Source organism: Megalops cyprinoides, chromosome 20 (assembly GCF_013368585.1).
Source record: "Megalops cyprinoides isolate fMegCyp1 chromosome 20, fMegCyp1.pri, whole genome shotgun sequence".
NCBI classification, from domain to species: domain Eukaryota; kingdom Metazoa; phylum Chordata; class Actinopteri; order Elopiformes; family Megalopidae; genus Megalops; species Megalops cyprinoides.
The window spans coordinates 19,893,375-19,921,314 of NC_050602.1; the positions used below are offsets into that span (position 1 = coordinate 19,893,375).

General features: G+C 41.8%; 4 protein-coding genes across 4 annotated transcripts; 2 read left to right on the top strand and 2 right to left on the bottom strand.

The window, feature by feature from the left end:
• The first annotated feature begins 4,736 nt into the window (after nt 1-4,736).
• On the top strand, nt 4,737-9,286 carry haus8 (HAUS augmin like complex subunit 8). Its single transcript, XM_036554819.1, has 10 exons — nt 4,737-4,865; nt 5,151-5,212; nt 5,325-5,392; nt 5,679-5,811; nt 6,060-6,170; nt 6,262-6,353; nt 7,034-7,192; nt 7,478-7,619; nt 8,094-8,235; nt 8,906-9,286. The coding sequence occupies exons 1-10, from the start codon at nt 4,801-4,803 to the stop codon at nt 9,030-9,032; spliced, it is 1,101 nt and encodes a 366-aa protein (XP_036410712.1). The 5' UTR covers nt 4,737-4,800; the 3' UTR covers nt 9,033-9,286.
• Nucleotides 9,287-10,219: 933 nt separating this feature from the next.
• Nucleotides 10,220-18,583, top strand: odf3l2a (outer dense fiber of sperm tails 3-like 2a). The gene is made up of 6 exons (XM_036554259.1): nt 10,220-10,278; nt 12,326-12,463; nt 13,117-13,183; nt 13,858-13,968; nt 14,639-14,752; nt 16,234-18,583. The coding sequence occupies exons 2-6, from the start codon at nt 12,461-12,463 to the stop codon at nt 16,719-16,721; spliced, it is 783 nt and encodes a 260-aa protein (XP_036410152.1). The 5' UTR covers nt 10,220-10,278; nt 12,326-12,460; the 3' UTR covers nt 16,722-18,583.
• cks2 (CDC28 protein kinase regulatory subunit 2) lies at nt 18,578-21,415 on the bottom strand. Its single transcript, XM_036554260.1, has 3 exons — nt 21,294-21,415; nt 19,564-19,691; nt 18,578-18,878 (listed from the first exon to the last, which is right to left on the bottom strand). The coding sequence occupies exons 1-3, from the start codon at nt 21,350-21,352 to the stop codon at nt 18,835-18,837; spliced, it is 231 nt and encodes a 76-aa protein (XP_036410153.1). The 5' UTR covers nt 21,353-21,415; the 3' UTR covers nt 18,578-18,834.
• Nucleotides 21,416-22,120: 705 nt separating this feature from the next.
• Nucleotides 22,121-27,785, bottom strand: ebi3 (Epstein-Barr virus induced 3). The gene is made up of 8 exons (XM_036553862.1): nt 27,781-27,785; nt 27,233-27,297; nt 26,830-26,916; nt 26,193-26,396; nt 25,782-25,941; nt 24,853-25,025; nt 24,341-24,498; nt 22,121-23,945 (listed from the first exon to the last, which is right to left on the bottom strand). The coding sequence occupies exons 1-8, from the start codon at nt 27,783-27,785 to the stop codon at nt 23,799-23,801; spliced, it is 999 nt and encodes a 332-aa protein (XP_036409755.1). The 3' UTR covers nt 22,121-23,798.
• Between the last annotated feature and the right edge of the window lie 155 nt (nt 27,786-27,940).

Here is a 27,940-nt window from a genome sequence, read left to right on the forward strand (position 1 = left end):
AGCCAGAGACTGAGCTCCCCTTCTCCCTCCCCCTGCTGCCATGCCCAACAATTCTGATCCAGGTGCAGCTTGCAGCTGGCCGTCGAAATAAGGAGGGAACTGGAACAATTACAGCGGGACAGTTGTGATGCTGGTCTGAAAACCCGGGTTTTTTTTTTTATTTCCTCCGTTCTCACCCTTCAGTTCTCTGCCTAAGGCTCACGCAGGCAAGAGTCAGAGTGTTTTCCAGTGTGAGCATTCTTAGTGTCTCTGTAGTAACTTATTGTATTTTAAGTGTTCACTGAAGTTTCCGTGAAAAGATATAGGTCATTCAAAAGACACCACAATGTTTTGTCATGCATTCATAATACAAAAAAACCTAGTGCTGCAGTATTCATTAAAACAACTGACTTACGTAATGGACTAGATAAGTATACCTCATGTGAAACATCATTCATATGGACAGTTTTAAAAGAAATTTCAATTCATGCTGAATCTCGGCAACTGAGAATAGTAGGTGCTCCAGTGCCAAGCTAAACATTTACCTAAATTGAGCTGTGAAATTTAGGTGGATGAGCATAAAGTACAGCTTCAAAGCGTGCAGATGGCAGCAATGTTGTTTTGGCCATTTTCTTAGCCTGCCCCTGTTATGCCCTGGGCTTTCCTGAAGGCGGTGGAAATGGCCAGATTGAGGAAATACCAAAGACTAATGCTTGGCGTCAATCAGAATGCCTTCATGATTTGTGATTGGTTGGCAGTGATCAGGATGTGGTCTTTTTCATGGTGTGAGATAGCTGTGTAGAGAGATTCCAAAGCCTAATGCTGACATATAGCTGTGTGCGAAAGGCTGTGTTCATGCACAGTATGAAGACACTTTTTACTGCCTTTTATTTTTTTAAACAGAATTGTAATGGCATATTTAAAACTTAAAGTTATGCTTCTGTCCCTTAAGTTATATGTAGGTAGCAATAATAACATTGATTGTGTTAACTATACAATAATAATTGTTCATAAAATAAAAAATATATTGTTAAGACAAAGTTGTAGTTGAATGTTTTCATCAGAACGCTGCACATCTTATGAATTAACCCTGCAGTTTTATTTCTGTTATTTATATATGAAACCATCACACTTTCACATTTTATTCATAGCAAAAGCACATCTAATTATTATACATTAATGATAAAAAGTTGTTCTGTTTCTTGACAAAGGGCCACACAGTTGACCATAATAGAGAGAAACTGCAGAGGAATTTTGTAACTGTATCCAGATAATGACGGTTACGAATGAAAAGGACCCTCCATCGGTGGTGTGCGTTATCCCCTGTCATAGAGGCCGCTCCCCGGAGAATAGCCTTGTTACTCACAGGCCTCTCGGGGCCTAATGTATTCTCTCAGGGCTTAACGTATTCCTGAAAAAATATCGCTCTGAACCTCTATGTATTTTACTATTCTGGAAGGGGTGGGAGGAAAGTACAGTACATCACTTTTTAGATTCTCGGTGTGCTTAACTTGGGGCTGGAATGATACACGTGTTGTGATATATTGTGAAAAATGAATAATGTAGCCTACTGAAGATATATAGTAAACTACGTGGTATACCTCGGTACACACAAGGCGCATAGTCTTCTTTCAGCAATTAGTGTGCCACCTCGAAAAACAATCTGATTAGTGACATGACCCACTCGAAGTGTATGAAAATGCAGGGAAAAAATCATGTATCCTCCAGTGAAGACACTATGCGGTCGGCTATCTGGTATTACTTGTGTTTTTAAAAGGACTTTTTAACTGAACACAGTTGTAGGACCTGCAGAGAAAACCGGGGAAAACAAATTTTCCTCCAGTGATTTACGCAGCCACATAATTTATTTTGATAAAGAGCCTAATTCGATTTTATTTTCAAGCGTGTTTCATATCGATAACTAGATTTACCTCAGAAATTTATTTTTTTAGGATATTACCACGATAACATTTGCTAGCAATTGATGACCGCGTTGTTTGAATTCGGGGCCTCTCTACGCTTAGCTGGAAAAACGGTGCGTAACGGAACCACTGAGCCCCGTAACGACGCTGATTCACCCACCGCAGCCTTGCAAAAGCGTGAGAAACCGGCCCCCTTGCACTTGCGTTTAATCACAAAACTCCCCAGCGGTCTCTGCTACCGTCGCGGACGTATGGCGCACATTAGCCAAGGCCTGCGCACTGAGAAGGAAATAAGAGAAGCGAAATCTGCATTCGCTTCTGCCTGATCCCCTGAATCTTCTCCCGACAGCCATAATCTTCAAGGTGGTCCAGAGTGTTCCGCTTTACCCGCTCCAGTCTGGGCAACAAACTTCAGAATGCTGGAAGTATTTTAGCCTCGCTGCTTTAGCTTGAAGCCTGGGTCTTTATTCGGGAAACAAGATGCTCGATGTTCCCTTACAAAACGGACAGAGGACATGCTGCATTTCGTACATCTAGAAAAGATCAGATTCACTACAGCAGGCTCAACAGTGTTTGTGTTACGTGGTAACCCCCTGAACTACACCAGGAGTATAAACCTCCATGCCTTGATTCCTCATCTAACTCTCCTCAATAACTTCCTAATAAATGCATGAAGAATTTTGACATACACCATATATTTAAATACAGGTGTGTGGAAATGGTAAAAAGTGAAAATCTGAAAAGTGCTGATATCTCTTTCCCCCTTTATTTATCCACATAACTTTGCTGTAATAAGATGCCTGCTGGTATGGCAAGGGTTTACAGCTATACCTACTTTCAAGTAGGCTGTCACTTAGTACTCTACAATATTTAGTACACTAAAGTACTCACACTGAGGTAAATGACTGTCAATATATGCAGGATGTCCCCCCCCCCCCCCCCCCCCCCCCCAACCCCTTCTGCACGTTCCCCTCCTTTATTTGGGCAGTAGTGTAGCATCATGGTTAAGGAGCACGACTCGTAACCCTAAAGGTTGCCGGTTCAATTCCCCGCTGGAGCACTGCTGCTGTACCCTTGAGCAAGGTACTTAACCCACAATCACCTCAGTAAAATATCCGGCTGTATAAATAGATAGGATTATTTAAAAAATGTACCTGATGTAAGTTGCTTTGGATAAGAGTGTTTGCTAAATGTATAATAACTCTCGTCTACATATTCTTAATATTTGTGTCTTTGTGTGAGATGGGAGTGTTATGCGGAACCCTACACACACGACTGTAAGCACTGTTATACTGAAAGTTAAAAAAAAACTTTGAGTTTAAAACTGGACGTTAAATGCTGTGCCTGTTATATTTAAAATGTTCTACTAAACTGAGCTGTAAATGGTTGCCCAATGAGGGGATGATAGGATTATATATGTTTACTCAGGGGGAATGCATGAATTAGATGGGTGCTTTACCATTTTCACATCACCGACATGTCCAACATGAAGTACACAGACCTTACCCTATTATTCATCTCATAAATCAAATCTCATCCAATTCCACCCATTTGTCACTATCCAATTCCACACACCTGGCAATTTATTTGCTTATGGTAAGTGTAGGTTTATAATTTAGTCTTATTGTTATTATGAATTTACGAATTTTATTTATTCAAGCACTTGATAGTGAGGGAAAAATTCCAATTTATTACCCGCAATCCTGAACTTTTAAATCTCAGTATAACCGGTAAAATATTTGGTTACCCAGCAGCATCCTGGTTTTCCTCGCAAAAACCTGACCCCTAGTGGCGAGTGTACTGTGCATTCACCCCACACCATTTGTAGTCGAAAAGTACAGCTACTTGTAAGAGAAAATACATTAACATTGAAAAATATATGTGCTATTGAAAAATGACCAAACACGCTTAAATCAGAGGTGTTTCAGGTATTTCTCATTTTATGAGATTAAATAGATGCTACCACACCAAGACAAAGAAAAATACAAGATAAAAATCCTTGAACAACCAGAATACGGATGACTGCATTTTGCTTGTTTTCCAGTTAGCGTTTTCACGGCAGCACAGAGACAGCATGTCAAATGACAAATGGCTCGCTAGTTCGCTTGTAGGTTTATTTACATGAAATGTAGACAACTGATTTTTGATTTTATTTGATATTTTATTGTAAACTGAAAACAGTTATAAAATTATGTAGAGGTGATACATTTTCAGAGACTATAATTTGGGACCAGCTATAACACTGTAAAATACCCGGCATCTAATTATAAACCCCTCGATGAGTTTAAATATCACGCCAAGACAAGCAAAATATTAGATAAAAACGCTTAAACTAGCAGACCATATATGTGATGTCAAGGAAGACACACGCGCAAAGTAATCACTATTTTGGCATTTAAGCAAACCGCGTGTGAACGGAACCTGTCCCAAATCCAATGAACACACACTGCCCTCCATGAGAACCAATCAAAATGCGAAAGTTAGCCGGTTCTTAGATTTCGAGGTGCCGATAAATGGACATGCATGTCAGACAGAAAATCTTGCTTTCATTGTGGTAATTACATACTGTTCATTTGTTTGGTCGCGTTGAATACATATGTAGCGTAGATCGTTTAGACGTTAATTGGGCTCAAAAGTAATTCAGATGTTTAAACAGCCACAGTTGCTTGGTCAACACATACCTTTGGTTAACTGGTTAGTTCACAAGCCGGATGTGAGGGTTTTTCGGTCAAACAACAATGTAGGAGGTCCCAGCTAATGAGCTCCAATCAGAAAGCCCTAAAAATGACTAAACTTACAAACCACGCCCCTTTCGTGCTGCGTCACACAGCGCGGAAAAACCGTCCACATTTTATGGAAGGCTGACAGAGTTGAAAAAGCGGCGCATTTCGAAAAAAGAATGGCGTCCAGGAGACTGACGACTGTCCACAGATTGCAGAAGCCTCTCCTCGGAGATTCAAATAAGTAAGCTAGACAGCTGTCTGACCAGTGTTACAAAATTAAGTTGCAGTGGAAGTTAGCTCAAAGTAATCGGTGCCATATCAATACAAATACAATCAGCTACAAACTAGACTGGAAGTTAGCTAGCTAGTTAGCTAAGTTACGAAGCTACACCGTTGTCCATGTCTTTAGCTAGCTAGCTGATTAAATTCGCAAGCTGACGAGATAAGACATTTTGTGTAGACGTTTTTAGTGCACGGTTTGTTAAGAATGTAACTATCTTGCTAATTCAGCATTTGTCTTGTGTAGCTCAGAGGATGGAAGCCAGAACAACAGTGGCAACAACAGCGGAACGAGGAAGAAAACGAAACGTAAGTTGCCAGCATGTAACATGTAGCAGTTAACTGAGGAAAATGGGTATATGTCTTGATAATGTTGGTACGATAATGGTAACGAGTTTTTTGTTCCTGGCCAACATGTCAGCTGCTGGAAAGGTGGTGCAGTCACGATATCTTCAGGCTCAACCAGCTGACAAGAGGTCGCAACCGAAGGTATGCGAATTCGTTTGCTGTTAACGAGAAGCTCAGTTCTTTCTTTGGTAGCTGTTTTGAATAATAGTTGTAAGGATGTTCTGTAGTCGCAACATTTTACCCAAACTTCTTGTCAACGATTTGCAGTAATTTGCTTTACAGCGTGTTATTATTATCATTATTATTATCATCATTTTGTTAAACATTTATTTTACTTAGTGCTTTAAACAATTGTGGCAGATTTAGGAGTGGCACGGTGTGTCGATGCTGTTTCGATTTACGTCGCTGCTCTTGTGCCCTCATACAGACTCATTCAGCCAGTGAGTCTACCTACCTGGCTCCGAGACCAGCGTCGCCTAAAGCAGAAAGTGGCCGCAAGCAACCTCTGACCGCCTCCCCACGGCGATCTGTTGCTTGCCAGTCAGCCCTTAATCGTATCTGTAAGTGTCTTACTCGTGATGAATCAAGATCCTCTCTGCTGTGATTTTAAATATATTATAGCCATTTTTTGCATTGGCGTTCATTAGTGCATGCACCATTCACTTAACTCTCTACAGGAGCATATTTTGACGGGGGGAAGGGGTAAAGTGTATCTCTGGCATCTAATGTAGTTTAATATCCATGGTCTAATATTCAGTGTGATGTAAAAAATAATTGAGTATGCATTTATTGTATCCTGTTCTGTTAGCCTTGACTTCCAGTATTCTGGAACCCTCGATGTTAGGGGGTAATGTCCTCCAGTCAACCATTTTGGATGGCCACTGCGTCCGACCAGAGTTTGATGTCTCTGCAATAAAAGGTGAATAATAACCCCTCTCGATGCCAATCACGTTGATGTTCACTGCTTGTGAGGAAGACAGCATCCACATGTCTGGTTTGTTGCGTTGCAGAAAAGACGGCAACACTGAACACCGTGGAAGCCGGGAATGAGAAGGAGATCTTGGAAAACCAGACATTTTTGTTGGCGTACCTCACAGCCAAGGTAAGACCCCATTGCCATTTCAAGTTTAACTGTGGTACATGAGTTGGCCTCTGGATAAAATAATCATACATATTTGGTTGATTTATAGATATGATTCCATGCTATACATATTTGAACCATATTACGTTTGTGGAATAATGAATCAGCTGTATATTATTGTAATATTTTATGTAAATATTATGTTTTTGTATAATATGTTCTTTTTTTACAAAACAAGTATGTTTTTTGTGGTTATATGCATGTTGACATTATCATGATTATGCACAATTTTCATTTAATCAACAGATTAGTTTCCACTTGTTCCGTGTCTGTTGGCTCCTGGTTATTGTCGGCAAATAACTTGGCTGGGATCCAACCCAGGCCATATTGCTCAGCTTATGGTCAAAATGAGTGCCTTCACCACTGAACCGCTCAGGAGCCATGCACTTATTAGTATTTGCTTAGCAAATGAGGCCAGAGTGGCATGAACACTCAATGCATCCTCCATGCCTGCAGCTGGGTATTTACAGAGGCATTTCAGATTAGGTATCTTACTGAGGGCTACAATAGCCTTACCCCACCGCAGGGGATTGAAAAGGCTTTGGTCTATGAACCCTGGCTCCTTACCATTACGCCACACTGATGCCCCTTTCACATCACTGTTACGCTGTCCCTGTGCTGATCCGTGCGTGTAACCACAGATGGAGTGTAACACACGCAAGCTGATCGCAGAGGCGGAGCACAATCTGTTGCTCGTGATGGAGGAGGAGGAGAGGTTGCGGAAGAAAGTCCATGAGAAGAAACGACAGCACCTCCTGCTGGAGAAGCACAAGCAGCTCAACGACCTACTGGACTTACAGGTCACCTGTTTTTTTTGGCTGTTTGACATGGGTCCATGACAGTTAAACCCCCATTCACACAGCACCAGACTCCAGCAAAATGCCAGCATTTTTTAACCAGTTGCCTAGCATAGCTGTTTTGTATTTATTGATGATTGTTAATGTCTTGCTGTTAAATCCTCTGTTAATCTGTTATCCATTAATTATGACTAAAACCCTACATGGAGGCTGGGTGAACGCTGCTGAAAGCAAGCAGCAATCAGAAGCATTGTTCTGCTGCTTACGCCTGGATGCTGATCTGTGCAGAGCACAGCGCTAGCCCCTGTGTCAGCGGCCGCCAAGCAGTTCACCCAGGAGTACAAGACGTTCGCCACGGCGGTGGACACCACACGGCATGAGCTGCCCGTCAAGAACTTCCACATCGAGGGAGACAGGAGGGAATTCCTGGGTTCGTTTGTTTTTTTTTTTGTTTTGTTTTGTCTTGCGTAAATGGTGAATGTAATGTGCACTCAAGGTGGAAAGAGTTTAAATGAGAGTTTGAGATGAGCTGGCAGAGAGTCAGAAGGAAACATTCCCGCTTTGTTTTATCTTCCACCCCTTTGGTTAGTACTGGCTGATCCGCTGCACATGCTACTGTCTTGCTGTTTTTATATAGCACTTCAAGTTTATCATGGCACTGATTTATACGTAGACACTGTAGGTATGTCACTGAGGTTTTGAATATTTTAGCATTTTATTCAGTGTGTAATGTTGGTACTGTTTGTTGTAACATGACACATACAGCCTGGGTATGTGCGCATATGCATGTTGTCTGGATAACAGCGCTCTGGATAACAGAGCCTGCCAAACAGCTAAATGTAAGCTCAGAGTTACAGCGACTGCGGCGTGATTGACGTGAATTGTTCCTCCCCGGGGCGCGCAGACAAAGCGGAGGCGTGCCTGAAGGAGAGCGAGGCCGTGCTGCGGGGGTGTGTGCGCGGGGCCTGTCACGAGAGCGACCGGGCGCTGGAGCTCCTCGGGGAGATGCAGAGGGAGTCGCGGGAGCTCCACGAGCAGCTCACGGGGTAGGGCCTGGGTCCCCCGGGGACTGGCTGCGGTTCAGGGCCCTGATTAACGCTCGCTGACAGATTGATCGTTGGGGTTTTGTTCCCGTTGGGTAAACCGTCACAAAGCCTGACAAGAGCAGATGGAATACGGAAATGTGGGGAGCGCAGTGACGAACTGTCTGCAGTTCAGGTTACGCGCTCCCAGGCAGAAAACTGCTCTCAAGCAAGGCCCTTCTAAGTTTGGCCTTGTTGCTATGACTGCTTTCAGTCACACAGCCATTTATAAGTTTACATGATCTTGTGCATAATGTATAATATAATATATGGTGACCTAATCTCATAAATTTTGCAATAGTATTCAAATGAGTTGGCTAGTAAAAGGTCTGATTAATAGCTGATGTTCAGTAACAGATATCTAAATTATGACACAGCACACCAAAGTACATTATAACAGTTTGTTCAAAGCCTTTTCAAGCCAAGCAGGTTTCTTTTAAAAAGCAGCATGAATTATGATGTAATGCATCATGCTCTGGAAATCTTGGACTGTTTGGCTGTGCTTTCATGATCTGATCACAAAAAAATTACTTTCATGACCATTTACACCCAGTCTTCTCATTGACGTCATACATACAACTGTGGACCACAAGAGACATTTGGCTTGTTATTTACTCCTCTGACTCCTCCACAGGGGATTCTCAGAGCTTTTGGAGCTGTCCTCCCTTGTCAGCCGACAGACAGTCCAGATCCACCAGTCCCTGGAGGAGGAGCGGATAGGGGCACCCCTGGCACAAGCACTCTACCTCCCGAAACAGTGAGGCTGCAGCCGGGATGCCACTAAAGATATTCTGTTTTATGACCAGATATTTGGCTCCTGCATTCATTCTGTCCCCTGTTCTTCGGTGTCTGGGAGGCTCCTCCTGGTAACAGAAGGTTCCACAACTTTCTGTGTTGCTGTGCTAACTGTGGATGTTCTGACTTAGACCATTCCCCTTGGACAGTACTCGCAGTGAGACAGCAAATCAGAATATTTACAGCTTCAGCAACGGCAGGGGCAGAACCATCAATGTGAGCACAGTAGATCTAAATGTCTGGTCAGTACATAGGATATCTATGGTGACTGTATTTGGCCTGGACTCTGGTGCTACTTTGTATGGATCGCTTAGTTCTTCATTTGTCAGTTCTCTGAGTGATGGTTTGGTACAAAAAAACTTTAATAAATGTAACTTCCATACCATTTTCTGTCATTATTTAATATTTCCTCATATATGAGTGTTTCCTATGTATTTTATATATACTGTATATGTGTATATAATACATAATATACAATATACTGTATGAGCCATCATTCTTCTGAAATAGTAATCTGGAAGCAGAGTAAGTATACTAAGGACTATTGTTCATGCCCACCTTTAGACACTTCTAATCTTTTCCTGCTCAGATTTTATCAGTTTTCTTGCTTTGCTTAGCTGGTGAGAGACAGGGTTGTAAGCCACCTATACTTGTAAATGGCGTGTCATTTTTACCATTATATGTATTCATACCCGTCGAAGGATTCTTTGATTTGGCAGCTGCAAAATGTATGGAATTCTGGTGTCATTTTTTGACAATGATGGGCACAGATACAGCCCTTAGGCCTTTTGTAGTACTGGTGGTAATTTACACAGCTGACCCTGAGTGATCTGTCCTATTCAGTGTTTTACAGTAATGGCCAGGCTCAAGGGTTGTGAACTGTATAGCATGTGAGTGATCATATCTATAGATTAACATGTTTAATTTTAAATCTTTAGATTTACTATTCTCAAGTGCCATTCTCTGTTAAACAGATGGTACTATAACAGCCACTTGAGGGCGCCAAAGATCTAACCAGTTGTATTCCTTTGGACTCCAGCTACCAGTGTGCTCCCCTAGGCTGGTGCTCTTGATCACAGTAACTAATGAGGTTGAAGGTTGTACTGTGCTGTAATGTTGACAGTGTGTTTCAATGCAATCATGCAATACAGTCCTGTTGGAAAAGTGCACTCTTACCCTGCTTGTCCATGGATGACAGTGGTAACATCACAGGTAAGACACTCGTCTGAACATGGCCGTACATTGTGCCTGTCCCCATCTCTATGCCGTATACAAACTGGAGCCATGGATGTGAAAACATCAAAATCAGAGTACCAGCTGTCTTTTTTTGCGTCCTACTTTCTCCTACAGTTTCTTTCAGAAGGAATGAATTCATTAGGTGTGTCTTTTCAAACAGGAGCTTGGCCTGGAAGTACCCTTTCAAATGCCTAGGCATTAAAGCTCGGGTTAACGGGCCACAAAGAAGGCGCTGTTGTGGCGGTAAATGACTCGGTTGGTTGAGACTCTTGTTCCGGGCACAGGCACAGACTGAGTCATACAGTCCAAAACACTGCCAGTATGAGTCTGGGCTGTGTCATGAGCCGGCAGTGACTTGGTATCTACAGTGATGGGGCAAAATCTGATATGGGGTTGGTTGGTTTTTGTTGTCTAGTGTCCTCTCATTGCACTGCTCAGTAGCATCATTTAGTGACATCATCAGAGCTCCTCAGCACCCTCTTGTGTGATGTCAGTAGGTCACAGGCTGCACTTAGCCCCTCCATTTGCTCTCCTCTGGTCCACTGTAGGACTTCCAAAAATTGCAGCCTTGCTGTAAGTGACTGTATGCTTCATTGTACTTCAGTGCAGAGGATGTTGTGCGGTGAGCCAAGCTTAGTGTGTAGACTTGGCGATTTCATAGTTGGGGAGAAAAAGGGGGAGAAAGGAAAAAGAGGCCTTTATTTGGAGTGTCTGCTCATGGTGTATGTGACTGGGTTGTTCTGCATTCAGAAGCTTTAAGGAGACCATTTTCTCCAGATCACCTATGCAAGGGTCAGGGATTTTCTATAGTGGCTGAATGAAAAAATGTCTCCTGGGACAGCTGGATAGTATATGGACACTCAAAAATAAGGAATGGTTGAAGGGATAAGAACTAGAGTAAGATACACCCTCAGCTCTTTACTGGTCAGTTTTCTAAAGGATTCTCACTAACATACTGATTTTCAAAGTAATATTTATGGCTCTGTGCTGTGTGTTGTAAGGTGTTGAGAGTCAACGGGCAGATCTATGCATGAAACTGCTGTTGGTGCTTTTCTTGCATGGTTATACTGCTCTATGTGGTTTGGGAGTGTTAGCCTGGTCTGACACTGTTGCTCATTCGGCTTGAATGGACACACTTCTGTTCTTTTGTGATGGCAGTTGCTCTGGAAAAGAGCGTCTGCTAAATTAATGTAATGTATGTGGGAGTCTTGACTGATTCTTTGTCAGCCACAGGATCCTTTACTGTGTGCAGTGAGCTGTGCTCCGGTGCGCACTCTCAATCTTTTTCTGTGCGGTGTTGTGTTCCGGGAAACCGACACCGCTGACCTCTGATTGGCCCCCTGCCACGGGTCAGCCCCTGTGTGTTTGCCCCTGTTAATAACACACAGGGTCCGGTTTCCTAGACCCACTGCCAGAGGAGAGTTAGAGCCCGTTAATGTTTAATATCTCTTTGCTGGTCAGGACACAAGTCGGGAGTTTTTGGTTACCACGGCCTTTTACAACTTTCAGTGTCTTATTTTGCCAACAGTCATTCAAAAACCAGTGTCCGCCATTTCTCATGGAAGGATAATTAGCTCAAATGCACCTGATGACACTTCAACGTAACACACACACAAAATACACCTTACTTCACCATCGACAGAATAACATAAAACCCAGGCTTTCAGAGGGTGTCTGTGTCAGTGCCTTGAGAAAAGGAAAGGACCCCCCACCAAGAAAGGGAAACTGAGTAGAAGGATAGCCCTACAGTGGTACTTCAGGGAGTGGGGTAACAGCAAGTGGGGGGCAATAGTAATGTAATGCCCGTCAGCGGTCACCCTGGCAACTGTCTAGCTTGGTTAAAGAGTGATACTGTTTCCATGCAACATGGAGAGAGGGAGGGAGACGGGGGAGAGAGAGATCCGAGTGTCACAGATAACGTTACACGAGACCGAATCTATGTGATGACACTGTTTCTAAGCACCGCACTCTCCTCTCTCTCCCCCGTTGTACAGTGGGTATTTAACACTCTGGTCTTCTACAGCCGGACTCTTTGGAAGAGGGGAGAGATGGCGGCCGCTGATGACTGAAAGGAGGCCCACCTTTACCTCTCCGAATAACCCTGATGACCTGAGCAGCTTCCTGAGATTGCGCGTCTTTGTGTTCGTGTACTGATTGCATGGTGAGACTTAATTACTTTCCGGGTGAGCCTCCCCGGGTGGGGTTTAAGGGAAGAGTGCCACAGGGGTCGCTCTCCGTCCTGCTCCGGAAGCGACCGGACCGGGCTGCACGTTTCTGCTTTAGACAGGAAGGGACGCATCACTGAGACATCCGAGAAATGTGATTACAGAGGGCCACTGAGGGACAGGCATGACCATTAGCCAGGAAGAACCGCATGCTTGTCTGTCTGGCTGGAAGGATCTCCCCCGTCTCCACATCCTCTTAACCAACTGGATATTTTATTCTCTTTTACAGCTTAGATAGTTCTGGGCTGTAATGGGAAAAATCCAGCCTAAATTCTTTCCGTTTTCTTCAGTTGACAAAGTCTGTTTTTTCGCTCTCTGCTACTGTAAAGCATATATGTAGCATATTACCTGTACTTGGCAAAAAGTACATGTTATATGCTACAGGTTCTTGTGGGAGTATCCACTACATTCATATGTGTAATATGTGAATTACTTTCCATGGACAGGTGCCAGTTAAATTCCTGAGTATAGTGGATTCTATGATAGATTGCAGATGTAATCCAGGTTGCAGGACTGTTATTTGTATTCCTGAAAGACTGATGGTTGGTTGCAGTGTAAAATGAGATGTTTACTGAGATCTCTGCTCCAGGAGTCTACTTGCTCCCCAATGGGGGAGATGGAGAGAAAGCGTCCCATTATAGCTGCACGCGAGAGAGGTAAGATTCCAGAACCCTCTGTGCCAGATTATGTTCCATTCTAGACCCTGTGGTAAAATAGCAAACTGCCAGTGGTCTTTGTTGTGCATATTTATATCCCTGTTATGGGTTAGTTATTTTTCCACAAAATAAAAACATGACAGGTAAAGGTCCATCGTGACCTATCAACAAACAGAAAAATATCCACAGTTTAGTGGTTGTTATGCTTCAGAAGTTGTAGTAAGTTGCACTTTAGCTGATTTGTATGTTACATGTATGACTAAGTCGTTAGTACTTCCCTGTACTCTCACTGTTTTTATCTCCAGTCTGTTGTATTTCAATGGCAGTTTCTTCATATAAAATTTTGAGCCTGACCAAGGCTAACATGAAATTTAGAGATCTAACTGAGCATCTGCATGACTGAATGTAAGGCACTATATATATTGGAGAAAGAAGAGTATATATCACAAGACTGATGTTCTGGGTTGCTGTCAGACAAAGGCTGGTCTTCTGATTCACCGGGCAGAGCCACATTCCTGCCCAGACCCAGAATCGCCATCTCTCCTTATGTGAAATCACCTTCCTAAGGTGTCATCTGTCCACTTTTCTGGACAGATTTTTTTTTCCAGTTTCCTAGATATCAGTTCTCTTCATGCGACTCTTCAACAACTCTTCATGCATTTGTTTACCTCCAGGGCCTGGACCAGGTCGCTATGCGCTACCGCCCACCGTTGGCTACATCGGTCATGACTACACAAAGCCCACTAGCCCTGCCTACTCCTTCCATCGGAGGATGAGCAGCAACTGTGAGTGCCCTGCCTTCTGTTCTGCCACACTTGGGCAACTGTTCGTGCCCTGTCCTCCAACCACGCAAGGCCCGCAGTGGCCACACCTCTCACCTGGCCACCCACCAACAACTAGTGGATCATTAGCTGTTCATTATTTTTAAGATACTCTGTGACATGCCATGGCTGTAATATATTAACTTTGAATGGGCAATGGTTAAGAAAGACAAATTGTTGTACAAGTGGCTTTATAGTTCTTCTATCAGATTAACTTATATAAGGCATGCAGTTTCCACTAAGGAATAAAAACAGACTTTTCCCTAAATGAGTGTAAATACCATGATCAGTGTTTTCTCTGAGGAAGTAAATTGAGTAGTACTAACTCTATGTGATGTCAGACTTCAGCCACCGGAGGGAGACAACATAGTGAAAAGGTAACAGTTTCATGCCCTGCCTTGTGTTTGGATCAGTCAGTCACATCACACTTTAATCATCTGATACATTTACTAACAAATGTCATTTGTAAATGTAATTACATTCACTTGCAGACCAGGGTTTTTGTGACAGTATTATAGATTAAATAAACAGGGACATCAAAGACAGAAGAATCTAGAGCAATGGCACTTTCCACATGTTGATGTAAGCTGTGTGAGGTTATGCATTGATCCTCTTTGGTCTTTGGGCTGTGCAGTGTACTCCATAGACTCCAGCCCGGGGCCACAGTACCGCATTGATGCGAAAATGACACGCTTCGGCAGGGATGGCACACCTTCCTACTCAATGCTGGGCAGAGCAAGGAGCTCAGGTGGGTCTATTCACATACGTACACACACACACACGCATTCTCCCTTATCTCTCACTAAGTTAAATAAAAGATGTAAAGAAAAACACAACATGATACAAATTATTAAGATATTCACTTTGATTTTGGGTAAACATCAACCGTCAACCGTTTAATTTTAAAATCACTTCGAATGCACCTTCTCCTTCCCTTTCCTTCAGGTGGTCCAGTAAGAGGCATTCATGAAACATAACCTGCACATTTCAACCTCACCTTCCTAACTACACTAAATTTACAGCAACTGAAGTCTTGTGAAACGAGTCTCGTCAATGCACTTTGCCAAATTTCTTGCTCTTTGCATCTAGCTGTGTGTGCTGGGGACTTGAGAGAGCTGATGTGAATGATGATGTGATCACTGAAATTCCATGAAACAACATCCCTGTAACAATAAAATAGTGTAATTGATTCAGGGCAGGCACCAGAACATGTTTTTAGGGCTCACATAAAGAGAGAGAGCGTGTGAGGGAGTTGCAGGGAAAGTGAAATTATTTGGATTCATTCCGAATTCACTAGAGGGAGAAAATGTTAAGTTCAGACATCAGAGTGAGTAAAATTCAGAGAAGTGAAAGGGAGTTTTTGAGAGGAAAGGTTTTGCGCAGTTTTTTGGGTATCCACTAACCTGTAAGATAAGGAACAACTTCAAAATACATTTGTTTCGCTTTGATGTTGAGGTGGTATTGTGTCAGATGCATACAGTAGCACTTGAGTGAGTGGCCGGTATTGCTGGTGTAAAAAATGTATTCAGGGAATAGCGCACACAAGGCATCCATTGTTTACTGTCAGTGTGAAACAAAGTTAGTTGATAAATTGGATTACAGATTTCAGTTGGTGCAGCCTGTTGATTGTATTTAAGCCTGTTCTTGAAGGCTCTTCAGAGTGCTGCTTGACATCACAAAAAGCTGCAAGCAGATGTTGATGGAACTGTTTGTGACAGGGTTAGCCTTCCCCTCTGGTGTCAGCTGTGGTAACTGAATTTCAGAACAAAAAAGAAAGGTCTTTTTTTTTTAACAGAAGCTGCCCTGTTCTTTTGAAACCTGCAGCTGATAACTGTAAGAGAGAATGAGGTCCAGATTTCTAACATCTTTAACTACTACTTTTTCTAACTTAGTCTAATTTAAACTAACTTTTTCCATTGAATAAGTCAATTTACCATGTTAAAGGATAATATTTTTCACTACTTACACGTTTTCATTTCAATGAATTCTAGAATCATAATGTGTAACTAACAAGAAGAAAATGAACAACTTTGATATTCAAAGTTAAGGACAAAGGTTACTGATGTGAAATTTTATGTAAACCTGGTCCACTTGCTAAGTGTATGCACAGGATGTTGTAAAAAGTGCCTGCTCAACAACGTGTCTCACGCATGGATAACATGCAGTTCCTGGTGCTGATTGATGCAGTCTCACTGTGAAATGGTAATAAAAGTCTGATCCTTCCTGTAGCTGGGGTTTTCCAGACTCCAGGACCAGGGGCCTACAGCCCGGAGGCAGCTCCCCCTCTCAACTTGCACAGGAGAGCCCCCTCTTTCACTATGGGCGCCCGCACCAGCTACCGCTCCGTCGACGCTGTGCCCGCCCCAAACAGATACACCCTCCCCGCTCTCATGGGCTCCCACATGCCCACCCAGCCTTGCAGCCCCAGCTACACCATCTCTGGGCGCTGTAAGTCCAGGGGCGCGTCCGAAGACATGGCCATGACCCCGGGGCCCGGCAGGTACAACAGCACGGACCCCAGCGTGTACCTGCGAAGGCAGCCAGCCTTCTCTATGCTGGCCCGCTTCACCGTTCCCAGTGACGCCACCCTGAAGCCGGGCCCCGGCACTCACGACGCAGAGAGGGTCGTGATACACAAGCCCCGCCCACCGTCTTACTCAATGGGCATCAGGCACTCGGAGTTCGTCACTCCACTAGTTGTGGATGTATTGGACTAAACATAGCCCTTCACCATTAGAATACTGTGGCCCATTATCTGCCCGATCTACCTTTTCTGCCTCTCCTGGATTTGATTTCCTCATTTAAAGTCTCTCTGGTTTGTTTTTTCTTTTTTTTCCCCCCAAATCCTCCGAAATCCTGGAAAATCCTTGAAAATATTGCTTTTGTCCTTGGGGACAGAGAGAAATGGACAATAACTACAGCCCTGGAAAGAAAGCTAGTTAAATGGCCAAAATCAGAAAATTCCACACAATTTTAACCACAGTACTGTGTCTGTTGTAAGACGCACTGTCCATTTTCAAAGAGGTCTGATAAAATTGGTAACTCAACTTCTGAAGACAAAGCATACTTAATAATGCATTTTTAGTAACTGACTAGATTTACCACATATTAAATCATATATTCCTCTAATTTTATTTTTTAAAGCAATAGCAATCCTCTGATCCCAACCCAATATTACAAGCAATACAAGACAAGCATAACCATGTTACACAAAAATAGTATATGGTGTAAAATACATCAAAGTATATAGTATAAATACAAAAAGTACATCTTTAAATTCATTAAGAGGAGTGAGTTTCAGTGATGCTTTCCCTTCCAGATGAAACAAAATAAAACACTGACACTGAAATTTTTTCTGTAACATTTAATTTAAAGTTGCTTAAGCATATCAAACAGGTATATTGACAAAGATGGTATTTCCTATGCACAGCAAACAAAAAATAAACTTTGCCACACCACTGAAAATTACACTAATGTAATTCTGCCTCCATTTTTACAATGAAAATAATAGTAAAATACTGAAATACACACCAGAATGAAGCAGTGCAATGTGGCACACGGAAAAAAAGCATGGAATAGAAAAGGAAACGAGACAATATCAAGTTGAAAAGATGGTTCTGGCATGGAATCTTGACCAACAGGGTGTAGTTGAGAAGTACAAGGTTAAACTCAAGAAAACAAGTGTTTAAAATTCAGACTAAGAAAATATATGGAATTTTGACTGGGCCCAGAATACATTTGGAGACAATTATCAGAATTTTCCCAAACCTATGAAGAAAAGAACAGCAGTTTTCTCCAGTTGCAATGACATCACAAAATTCTTTTTGTGAAGCAGCAACAAAGAGACTGGGAAAAACCTCTCCATAAGATTTACCACCTGTTTTGAAGTGCTTCTGATTGCCCAGACTCTACCCTTCAGTGAAGATTTTAATGAACTGAGCCTGAGATCTACTGTCAGACAAATGGCTGTTTGTAGGACAGTATGTTTTAGACAGAGTGTACCAAGAACTGAAACTGCCCTGTGAGACAGCAACACACTCTTATTATCCTTCACTCGTACTGATTAAAAATAATTTAAAAAATGTTGTCATGCATGTCATGACAGGTGACGGAAACTGTAATACACTGTCATTTCTACTTAAAATTCCATGGAAATCAGGTTTAGGAATATTTCTTCATCTAAAGAAGAAGTGAGAAAAGCAAGGCATTCTGTTTACAGCATGTATTATACTGAACACAGGAACACTGAACTATGGACAACCTACTATGTCTGAACTACGGTACTGTCCTGAAACAGAAATATATGAAATATTTATTTCAATGCACTGCCCTGGCAACATAACAGCCTTGTAGAAGACAGTAAACACACCAGCAGTTTACACCTGTCAAAATGTTTCATAGCAGCCAACAACCACTTGTGTCATAGCTCACACAGAGCTGTAGCCAATGGTTCGGTTTGAGTCTTCTGGACTATTCTCCTCTCAGCAGGACATACTCACCATGTCACTTTACTTTTCCATAATACAATGAATTTTGACCATTAGAATATTTTGATTAAATATTTCATGGACATATTCTACTCATGCACACCAAAAAGGTTTTTTTTGTTACATTCTGGCTTTGCTTTCCAAGTTGTTACCTTTCTTGCCTTTTACTTGAACTGACCCTGGGCTGCCTCTGTATAATTTTGTTATAACCCAATGTGGTAGGTACTTAAGACTACAAATAAAGGGCAAATATTACATGAATCAAACGCTCACAGCCACACATGGTCTGTACAGAAGTGCAGTTCAGCTGAGAGAGATTTATGTTCTGAGTCTTCTGTCCTCTTCACTCCTTGGGGAGAGGCCGTCGGAACAGCAGTATATGCGGTTCTAAAGGAATAAAAATTTACACAGAATTAAAAAATGTAGAGCAATGTACAATTTGCTACGTAAAACTGAGTCATAACAGCCTACTTCTGTTAATAATCCATCTATATACACTATATGGACAAAAGTATTTGGCCACACCTGTTTTTCAGGGTTTGGGCTAGGCCCCTTATCTCCAGTGAAGGGAAATCTTAATGCTTCAGCATACCAAGACATTTTGGACAATGCTATGCTTCCAACTTTGTGGCAACAGTTTGGGGAAAGCCCTTTTCTATTCCAACATGACTGTGCCCCAGTGCACAAAGCAAGGACTATAAAGACATGGTTTGATGAGTTTGGTGTGGAAGAACTTGACTGGCCCGCACAGAGCCCTGACTTCAACCCCATCAAGCACCTTTGGGATAAACTGGAACGGAGATTGCGAGCCAGGCCTTCTCGTCCAACATCAGTGCCTGACCTCATAAATGCACCACAGAATGAATGGGCACAAATTCCCACAGAAACAGAAACACTTGGAAAGTCTTCCAAGAAGAGTGGAAGCTGTTATAGCTGCAAAAGGGGGACCAACTCCATATTAAAGTATATGTATTTGAATAAAATGTCATTACAGGTGTAATGGTCAGGCGTCCAAATACTTTTTGATATTTCTAGGTTAAATCTGATTTTCTGCAGTTCTGTCTGCACCCACCTGGCTTATGAATCATGTAATGGATCCAGCCCTGACTCTGTTGTACCCCCAAGCCCCTCCACTCCTCTTCAGACATCAGGTGAGATGTAGGCACCAGTTTTGACATCTGCTTGGGCAGCATAACATGCCTGTAACATCAGTTTAGGGACACAATTAATAGCAAGTAAGACATTTTGCATTTCACTTTGTATTTCCAAAACCTATCCAAGGGACCTAGGATCACTACCAAAATTAGTACAACTGTAATAAACTGTATACTAGAAGCTGCTTGGCACTTGGCACTAGAATGAAACACAATTTGGTCAAACAAATTTACACATAGAAATGCCTTCCCCATTCTCCTTTACACATAAGAACAATTAAACAAAAGCTTTACAAATATGAAAAATTCTGCAGTCCCCTTTAAATCAGAGGGATCTAACAATATAGTAGTATTCTCAATTAAGACATGTTATGAGAAATGTAAAGCTCCAATATATGCTTTTGCTTGACACATCCTTCTCATTCTAAATTCATGATATATGTGGCTAATGCATACAGTGCCTTGATATGTATTCACAGCCTTGTTTAAAACATAAATCCATAGTGCAAAAGAAGTGGAGGATTTTTACAGAGATAAACTGAAACTAGTGTTAAGCACATCATCATCTCTTCAAAAACACAAAATTGACATTGCAATCAAAATCCTGCAAAATCTTGTTTCAACATTGTTTCTAGAACATTCATAGGAAGCTTCTTAAATTTTACATAAGCTTCAAATACCTGTGTTAACATTGGTTCTAAGGAATTTATAACAATCTATTAATAGCATTTTCCTTTTTGTCAGACTGCCTTCACAACACTCGGGACTATCTTTTGTGCTCAGTACTACTGGCAGTATGTCTGGTGCCAAACAGGAGAAGCTAAAGACTGCCATCAAGACTGTATGAGGAAAAATGGAGGCGGTGCCCCATGTTTTCCAACTTACTCCAGGACGTTTGGCTAAAACTTGTCCCATGTTATGTAGGTTAAGCTTTACAGCAAGAACCAACGTCTGATTATAAATGCAGTAAGCAAGCAGCCAGAACTATATATATATTACAGTTAAGTAGCTACGTTAGCCAAATTAAACAATTCGGGTTTGACCTCTTTTTCCCAAATAAAGCATAAAATATGTCTGCACCTGTAATGTTCAAGACTTTCAAGTGCAACCTGAACAACAGGTTTAGGACCTGGTTTCCGATCATTCTCTTTCACATCAAGATTAACATTTTATTGGTTCTACCTGCAACACTGTCATCCTAGAAATTCCATCTGGCTGACAGCCAACCAGCTAGTTAGCTACTACAGCTCAAAAATATGCCATCTTGGCGTATTAAAACTTAAACCCTCAAAAATGTACATTTGGTCACGGGAAATCAATGATTCTGGGGTACTGAGTTGTGATCGTAAGGTCTTTTGTACTAGTAGTTTAACTTTAACGTTAACGTTAGCTAGCTAAGTTTACTCGCAATGTAGCTAACGGTCAGTAAACACTAGCAAGATAACATTTGCTAGTTAGCAAGTGAATGTAACGCTAAACAACCCCTTAGCTTATTCATACACCTTTCGGGACAGCTAGCGAGCCCGAACAAATCTGAAAATTAGCCTGATAACTACTTAGCAAGATAAACAAAAATAAATTATAGACTAGTGAATCTTAGCGAATGTTAGCCGTTAAGATAGTTGACAGTTAAGGTTAGCCAGCTTACCTGTACTCAAATTCTTCGTCTGTGTATTTGTCGGAGTAGTATATTTGTTTTTTCGACATTTCTTCTTTTAGTTAAGGAGCAAGCTGTCCTTTTCAAATACTTAATCTGATATCTAAATACTTATAAAACGACACTAATTATTCAGCGGCCTTTTTTCCAAGTCGCAGGGTCTCGATCCCTCCCCAACTGTTAGCAGGCAGAGAAACAGCTACGAATTTAAACTCAAACCTCCCGCGTCCGCGGATTGGCGAGGTCGCGCGGGGCTACGACAAACGGCCCATCGCCCCGCCTTTTTAGTAATGGGGGCCTCGACGCCATTTTGGCTCTTAGTGTGCGTGCCTGTGCTTGCAAACATCTGTGACGTACGCTCCACAATGTCGACGACGGGAAAACAGTTTCTAAATGATGTGTTATCAGAGCGAATCGGCGTAAAGTTTCAGCACCACTGAGTACTTATAGATACAGACAGGAACATGATGGTTAGATAGCGGGACCTCTTAACTGACTTCAAAATAAAAATAGGTGATTATGTAATTGGACTTACGTAATGGCCGGACGGACCGCCTTTTTTGGCTGTAATCATGGAATATGTAAACAACACAAAACCCTTTTCAGCGTGAAAAAAAAAATATCCCAAATTATTAATGTGTTAAGTATTTACTCTGTTACTCAGTAAAAACACTTTAAAAAGAACGAAAAAATGTTTTTTTTAAGATTAATCAACATTGACAAAACCAAATTAACTGAAGCAACAGTGTATATTAATAGCAGCAAAATTGATAATTATATTTACCCATAACACCTGGACAACTGAACAATGTTATAGTAGAGTTCTTCTTAGTTGCAGTGTTTTCTCAATAGTCAAAAGGGCAACAGGAGCCCAGGTTGCTAGTGTAATAGCCCTGATCTGTGGTAAAATATTTATCAATGCACTTGCATTTCCTCTTGAGACAGCAATGACAAGTACATAGACACACATACACACAATGACACAACTACACTTTTTCTCATATCTAAAGGGGTAAAAATGCAAAAAGTAATAACAGAAACCAAACAGATATGCACCCATGAACCCCTGGAGCTTTCTCTGGTTGCAGGTTGGCTCCTTGTCGGAAGCATGCTCATAATTTATTCATGGTGCTGGGGCCATTGCTGTTTGTAACTTACACTTTCAAACATGGTAGCTTGACTGATCATTGTGAGTGGCTGGGCTTCCACAGGGAGATAAATGCAATTTTCATACCAAGTTTCAGTGCTGGTTCGCTAACACATGTTGGTGTGCCTCTGTTGATTCCTTCAGGAACACTTACAGCACAAGGCAATCTCTACACCAGAGACAGCTGGATGTGATGTATTCACAGCAGCAATATGACAGTGGCCTCTCAAAAACATCTCCCAGAACTTTATAGTTAATTAGCTTGTTCTGTGTAGGTTTCCTACTGTAATATGAATAAATGTGACCATCATGTTTTCTGGCATAAAATGTATGTGTAACCAATCTGAAACTGCTCTGTACAATAGTATTAAGATTAAAGTGTAACATTTTAATATTTTAAGAAGAAAAAATGATACAGTATTTACTTTTTTTTCTTTTGCAACATGTTGTTTGTCTCCTGTTTTATCAGGGACATGAATATATTTGGAGGGCACTGCACATACCAAAGGAGCAGAACTACTATTTCAGACGGGGTGGATTTCAGTCGTTGTTGTGGGACCTTGAGTCATACCAGTGACAGCTGATGTGTGGTAGGGTTGTTCCTTCTTCTCTCCTGGTTACGTATGTATCTCTTTGTGACAAACAATTGCAAGTAGTATTGTATTTGGTTAGTCTGTCCTGCATCCTGTGTGTGTGGACTCATTAGAAATATGAGCTTCAAGCAATCTCTTATAGAAACACATGCTCTGCAGAGAGTGTACCAACAATGAAGACTGCTTTTGAGTTAGTAGTTTGTGACATTATTAATAGAGGTGGGACTATAAAGTTTTTGAGGCCCATTATGGATGGAGCTAACAATACCTGACTAATATGACCCAACCAAATCACCCTGCTTTCTATACCAATATCTTATGACTGATTAAAATCAGTGAAATGCATAATAGTTAAATCCATTTGTGATTCATAAAAGTACTTGTTCGCACATTATTGAATATTAGGTAAAGACTGAGCCTCCAGCATCTACTTTTGTTTGTTTATTCAGCTAATTGTGGGTAGGTAAATGACTCACTCTCATCATAGCAGTTTTAAAATAGGTAGTAATGATGTAGTGTGGTTTCATTAATACACTGTAATAGTCATACACATGTAATTCTGTATTTATGACCACAGAATAAAAAATGTATACTGTATGTATATGTGGGACTGGATATAAGGTCCTGATATGTGCATTGTATGGATCAGGGTCTTCTGTAATCAATGTATTTCAATGCACTAAAGGGTATGACATGTCCAAGCCAGTTTTCAGTGGGTGGAACTGTGTGTTTCTGTGCAGTATGTTGGTCTGTGTGTCAGTGTGCAGGCACAGTGGCACGGACAGGCTGGCTCCAATCACTGCGTTGTCCCGTCAGCTGGTCTTGGGCAGAGATCTGAATGTGGTATGTGCTCCCAGGCCTCAGTCCTTTCATTACTGTGCTCTCCGACATGTACAGGCCCACCTGAGGGACAGGAACCAAGAGTCACATCGGGTCCAGATATGAGAGCTTAAAGAACACACAGGCTGGCTATGTGAGACAGTTAAACTCAAGTTGCCTCAAACAGTTAGACATATACATTTCATTGTGTACATGTTGGCTTTAAAAAAACAAAACATGCAATTAATTTCATGCTCCAGTAAAATATACATATTAGATTGGAACAGTAAGTTAACGTACCAATCATTCTTCAGCGAACAACCCAGGAAGCTCTTTGAATTGCCAGGATTAGCAAGCAAGACTGACACTTGCTTTTTCTGAAGTTAAAATGTGTGATCAGAAATGTATTTGTTGAAAGCTTGAATGTTGAATGGATTTACATTTTGGGCAGGAATGTGAGCAGACCAAGCAGCACTTACAGTGCGTGGAGATTCATTGTTGCCGCGGTAATACTGCACTTTGTATTTGAGCGGGAAGTTGATGAGATCAGGCCAGGTAGGGGGCGGAGCCCATACAACATACAGCTGTCTCCCTGGCCTAGGTATAACTGTCACATTTACTGGAGGGTCTGGCTTTACTGAGAATGAGAAGACAACATTACAAAGAAAGCTGGGGCTTGTTTCACAGAATGGTCAAACTGTATACACATGTTTATTTTTTCTCTTTCTTTATAAATATGGTGAGCTTGGTATCATGGTATTGTGCAAAGAAGCAGGGCTCAGAACACAGTGGTTACTGGTTTGATTCCTAGATGAGGCACTGCTTTTGCTTCCAGCTGTATTTATGTATGTATGCATGATATATAAGCTATGTAAAGTTAACTGAACAAAATCTTCTGCTGAGTAAATAAATAATTATCATTTGGAGCCTTTTCCATTGAAAGAGAGGTGTTCAGTTGATGTTGAGGGAATGAGAGAGGTGCGGATCTCACCAATATCCTCCAGGATGAAGATGAAAAGGCGTGAAGCTGAGCCCAGGGGGTTTATGGCGGTGACGTTCAGGATGTAGGGCTCCAGGCGGAAGAGCTGCAGACCCTCCATTACACAGTGTCGGCTCAGTTCGGGGACAGGGTGACATGGCTGTCCATCCGTGGGCCCCTTCAGACTGTGGCATATTAGGAATAAGGTCACCATTTTGGCTCAATGGTCAGTTATTAGGAGCCGTACCTTGGCTGTGACCATACTGAGAAACACAGAGAGTCCATGTGGTAGAATTATTGACAAAGGTAGGCTTATTTATTGTATTCATCAGTATGAAACAGCTATCATGTCAGGACATTCAGTTTTGTTGCTGATACAGGCTAATGCAATGTATCTGTATGGTGATGACCACATATTTATTATGCAACATACTCTCATATAACATGTAGAAAGATCTCAAATGCAAGCATTTGGTCTGCCATGCAAAATATGTACAGTATTTCAAAATTAACTTCCATTGACAATTATCACTGTGGGCCTCTTAGAAAAACACACTCTATTCAGACTATTCTATGATGAAGAGAATTTCTTTTGGCTGAATATCATACAGTTTAGGTTCTAGACACGGTAAACCAATGGCATTAAGTACATTGTTCAGGGTTCTGGAGGATCTGTGCAAACTACTCCAAGTTTGGCTATTTGTGGTATGTTTCCATGATGTTCTGCATGATTTAATTGAGCTTAGATGGTTCAAAAGAAAATATTGATAGGAAATCACACTTCTCAGGCCTTATGGTTATTTCTGTAAGAATCCCTGAAAAGGACTTACCTCATTATACTGTTTTGGCTTGACAGTATACTACCAATGTTAGATGGCATATCTAACATCCTGATAATGATTTTTGTGCGATTTGCTTTGTACAGAGACATCCATACTCACATGTGTTCTCCACACTCTCCTGCTCTGTGGCACCTGCCTGACATGTAGGTGGCGGTGTAGCGTGTTGGTAGCAGAGGCTCTGGTTCTTGACTCCAGGAGCAAATGGTCCTTAAGGGATAACTGGGTGACCAGCATGTCACTTCTGGTGGAGATGGAGGGACTGAGGGAAGTATGTCAAGTATACACACAGTGAAGTACTTGTGAACAGTCAGGCGCATACATACACATTCAAACACACACACGCAGGGACTCAAACTCTCTCTTTCTTACTCTCTCTCATACACACTACTCAGTTTTAGACATATCACTCACACATATAATCAGACATTCAGACAAATAAGGAATCTGACAAACAGATTGAGAGTCCCATCCATTCCCTTTGGGCAATTGGTCAATGGTGAAGGGACTCACAGCCTGGCTGCAGTGACAGCATCTGCAGAAGGCCTCTGCTGATGCCATGGCAGCTGTAGTTCCCTCTGTCCTCCAGGCTGATGTTAGAGATAGAGAGGACGGAGCCTGAGTCCAGCACCACCCCGTTCAGCCTCCAGTGCACCTCCTCACCCTCTTTACCCTTACAGGGCACATTCACGGCAGAGCCCACTGCTACATACAGGTCTGGGTCAGGGATTGGGAGGCAATAGAGGTGGAGAGAAAGAGGTGGAGAAAGAGGGAGCAAAAGACAATGTGCTCTACAGTAAGATCATCAGAAGTGTAATGACAAGGCCATTCAATGCACCCAGGTTCCCTATTTTGCCCATATGCTCTATTGTATCCATCACTGTGTCAAACAAGGTCTTGAACACTAAGAGTCTCTGCATCCAAATCCTAGCAAGATATTTCCTGGCATGAAAAAAAATGCTTCCAGGTGTCATCTTTATCTAATTACTGCCTGTTCCCTCTTTTTCTGCTGATGAACTCAACTTGAAGCAGCTTCTTTAGCCCGTTTTAATAATCCCTTTTTAGAAATATAAAAACATCAGTCAAACTCTCCTGAGTCTTCTTTTGGAGAGACCAAAGAGGTGTCTAAAGTACAGTATTTCTGTCTCACCTTTCACAGACTGATCTTCGACCGAAGTGGGGGCTGTGTCACCGTAGACCGCCAAGCCAAAGAGGACCACAACTGCGCATAACCGCACTGTGCACAAGACACACATCCCACAGGCACTGTGCACACAAGCAGGCAATTGGCTAGGCTGGGTTTAAAACATGGACTGCACTTTGACATCCACTGACCTCTAAACTGCACCCACATCCTTTTTGTTACACAGCTGTAAATCATTAGTGACTGAAAACATATGTAAATGCTGGTGACACGGCTGCTGATGAAGGTCACAGAGATGGTAAAAAAATACCTTGAAAATTATCTTTTTAAAAATAATTCTCATGTATTCTGAGTGCTTTTCTGTATCGTGGGAGAGGGAAAGGGAGAGAGAGAAAGGGGGCGGTCTTACCTGAGTGAGACGAATGTACAGACCCTGTATCTTTGACCTGAATGTGTTTGTTACAGCTCGGTGGACTAGTGTTATGGAGTTGTGGGGAGGGAGGAGGGAACTATACAAATAACATTGTGTATTCTGATGATTGATTTCTGGTGACGAATTCATAAAGGCAAAAAAGGGTACTCCTACTTAAAGGCACAGTAATAAAGGACTCCACCAGTGGGAGTTCCAAATGACACTTCAAATGACTCCACTGCTGTTCTACGGCTAAATAGTAGTAATTACACATTAAATAAGAAAAATAAGGCTGGAGTACTGCTCATTTTAAGATTGAAAGAACCTGCCCATCAATGACATTGACAGACACAGAATATCATTATCATTTGATAATCTTCCAAACACCTGTGTTGTCCCTCTGTTTACAGAGATCCATATTTAATGTCAGTTACTGATGGGTTGTTCTTATAGTGGCAAACAAAAACACTTTCAGCGCTTATAGTTTAGGTAAATTTTCTTCCTCTCTTCCTCTCCTCCAGGATCTGCAAAAACCAATCCTGCACCTCATCTTTAATCAGGTAGCACAATCAATCTCATCTGCATGCTTGTCAATTGACTGCTTGCACACACAGGGATGGAAAATTACATAATACATTCAAATATGTACACCTAAAAATGAGATTCCTCAGTGATGACAATATTTTTATAACACGGATATTCAAT

Bases quoted from the DNA above. Each gene is read 5' to 3' on its own strand.
- haus8 (XM_036554819.1), top strand. From the start codon at position 4,801: ATGGCGTCCAGGAGACTGACGACTGTCCACAGATTGCAGAAGCCTCTC. The intron at 5,812-6,059 runs GTAAGTGTCTTA...CTGTTCTGTTAG, and splicing joins GTCAGCCCTTAATCGTATCT to CCTTGACTTCCAGTATTCTG. The intron at 6,354-7,033 runs GTAAGACCCCAT...GTGTAACCACAG, and splicing joins TGGCGTACCTCACAGCCAAG to ATGGAGTGTAACACACGCAA.
- odf3l2a (XM_036554259.1), top strand. The intron at 13,969-14,638 runs GTGAGTGCCCTG...TGGGCTGTGCAG, and splicing joins TCGGAGGATGAGCAGCAACT to TGTACTCCATAGACTCCAGC. The intron at 14,753-16,233 runs GTGGGTCTATTC...TCCTTCCTGTAG, and splicing joins GGGCAGAGCAAGGAGCTCAG to CTGGGGTTTTCCAGACTCCA.
- cks2 (XM_036554260.1), bottom strand. From the start codon at position 21,352: ATGTCGAAAAAACAAATATACTACTCCGACAAATACACAGACGAAGAA. The intron at 19,692-21,293 runs GTAAGCTGGCTA...CTGATGTTACAG, and splicing joins GACGAAGAATTTGAGTACAG to GCATGTTATGCTGCCCAAGC. The intron at 18,879-19,563 runs GTGGGTGCAGAC...TTATTCCTTTAG, and splicing joins TTACATGATTCATAAGCCAG to AACCGCATATACTGCTGTTC.
- ebi3 (XM_036553862.1), bottom strand. The intron at 26,397-26,829 runs GTGAGACAGAAA...TCCCTGACCCAG, and splicing joins CGAAGATCAGTCTGTGAAAG to ACCTGTATGTAGCAGTGGGC. The intron at 25,942-26,192 runs GTGAGTCCCTTC...TACTTCCCTCAG, and splicing joins GCTGTCACTGCAGCCAGGCT to TCCCTCCATCTCCACCAGAA.